This window comes from Buceros rhinoceros, unplaced genomic scaffold (genome assembly GCF_000710305.1).
Source record: "Buceros rhinoceros silvestris isolate BGI_N320 unplaced genomic scaffold, ASM71030v1 scaffold18506, whole genome shotgun sequence".
In the NCBI taxonomy this organism is placed as follows: Eukaryota; Metazoa; Chordata; class Aves; order Bucerotiformes; family Bucerotidae; genus Buceros; species Buceros rhinoceros.
In genome coordinates this window covers 1-1,512 of record NW_010418302.1, presented here as the reverse complement: position 1 = coordinate 1,512, position 1,512 = coordinate 1, and the positions used below count along the sequence as shown (strand labels likewise).

Below are 1,512 nucleotides of genomic sequence, written 5' to 3'. Positions count from 1 at the left end.
AGAGTAAAGCAGGAAGGGATAAAATTCTGTCTTTGGGTTCTGCAGGGAAGCTGATGCTGCCAGAGAGCTTAAAACAGAGCCTGGCACCAAACATCTGTCACTGTACAAAGACACAACTAGTTTTCACTGCGTGAGAGATACAGTTCATCTTCACTAAACAAACAAAAAACAAAAAAAAATCACAAAATATTAAAATCATGAGCCAAAACAACTACTAGTGGCTCAGAATCTCACAAGAGCCCCTATTTCACCTCATATTCGTCCATGACCGTGCAACTTCATGAGCTGGTGTGGAAGCACTTACACAAAGTACCACTTCATTACCCTGGGTATCCCCTTTGTTGCTTCATGATGCTAAATAGGCCAATTTTTCAATACAGAAATTATATAGGATATAGGCTTATTCCACTTCTTCACGTGAAAACAGCTTGCATAATGGGCCACGACTTGTTTATAATCCTGACTGGAATTAATGTAAAAGCCTGAACACCGATGAAGGCTGGGTTATCCCCTTTTCTGTTCAGACAGGCCAAAGCCTGAAGTTATCACAATCCTTAACAGTTTAAGTCTCCACAAAAGGTAAGTACCTGAATAAAAAAAAAAAGCTATGTTCCTAATACCATTAAGTAACTTAAAACATTGTATCACTTCCATTTAAAACCAGTGAATACAGCACACACCCTTTAAACCTCAGAGGGCACAGGGGGACGGTCTAATACCTTTGTCTCAAGGAGTCTCTTCCCTGCAGCAGCTGATCTTTCTCAGAGTTGTCGATAGCGATTTTGCAAGCTAGATTGGCCTTTCTCCAGGCTGCCTGATTGCTGAAACCACAAGAGTACAGTGTTGTAACAGGACGGTAACACCTTGCAAGCAAAAATAATTTTTTCAAAGCAACTCACTGCTGCAAATGAGCACCCCAGATAAGTGCACGGACTCTCTCTACGTTATACCACAGAATAACAATGTTCCGTCCTGTCATTTCTTTTCCTAAGTGTATTTTTTATCGAGAAAGGGTTTATGGGTTGTGCCAGTTGTCAAATGACAGACTCTCACGCCACCTACTTAAATGCTCAGCTGCTCAAAGGGACAGACCATGGTTAAGGAATCAGGCCAGGAGAGAGGAAAGGAGAAGGGAGTCCTGCCCTTTCCATCCCTGATTCCCTCTTGGTCTTGGGCAAAACAGCATCCTGTCAGAGACCGTATTCGCAAAGTGGGAATCAAAAGACACCGTACAGAAGTCACTGCAGACCTGTAAGCTGCACTGGCTGCCCGACACACCTGAGCATTTGTTTCTTATGGTTTTCCACCTCCCGCAGCAAGGCTTGTTTCTCCGACTCTTTATCTTGCTCCTTCGCCATCTGTTCGAGCTCCTTTGGCAGAAAGCAGAAACGCTCATCAACAACCGCCGCCCCCCACAGCTCGCACACCCCACCGCGGCCCGGGAGCGGACTCACGGCAGCCCGCTCCGGCAACCCGACCCGACGCTCCCAGCCGGGGCTCCCCGCCCAGGGC

At 46.1% G+C, this 1,512-nt stretch overlaps 1 protein-coding gene across 1 annotated transcript in view; it reads right to left on the bottom strand.

The window, feature by feature from the left end:
* BNIP1 (BCL2/adenovirus E1B 19kDa interacting protein 1) overlaps positions 1-1,370 on the bottom strand; it is a gene marked incomplete at its 5' end in the record, with an annotated part of 3,822 nt that extends 2,452 nt beyond the window's left edge. Inside the window, 2 exon segments of the mRNA XM_010138500.1 lie at positions 702-821; positions 1,279-1,370. Of these exon segments, the coding sequence (XP_010136802.1) occupies positions 702-821; positions 1,279-1,370 (212 nt within the window).
* Between the last annotated feature and the right edge of the window lie 142 nt (positions 1,371-1,512).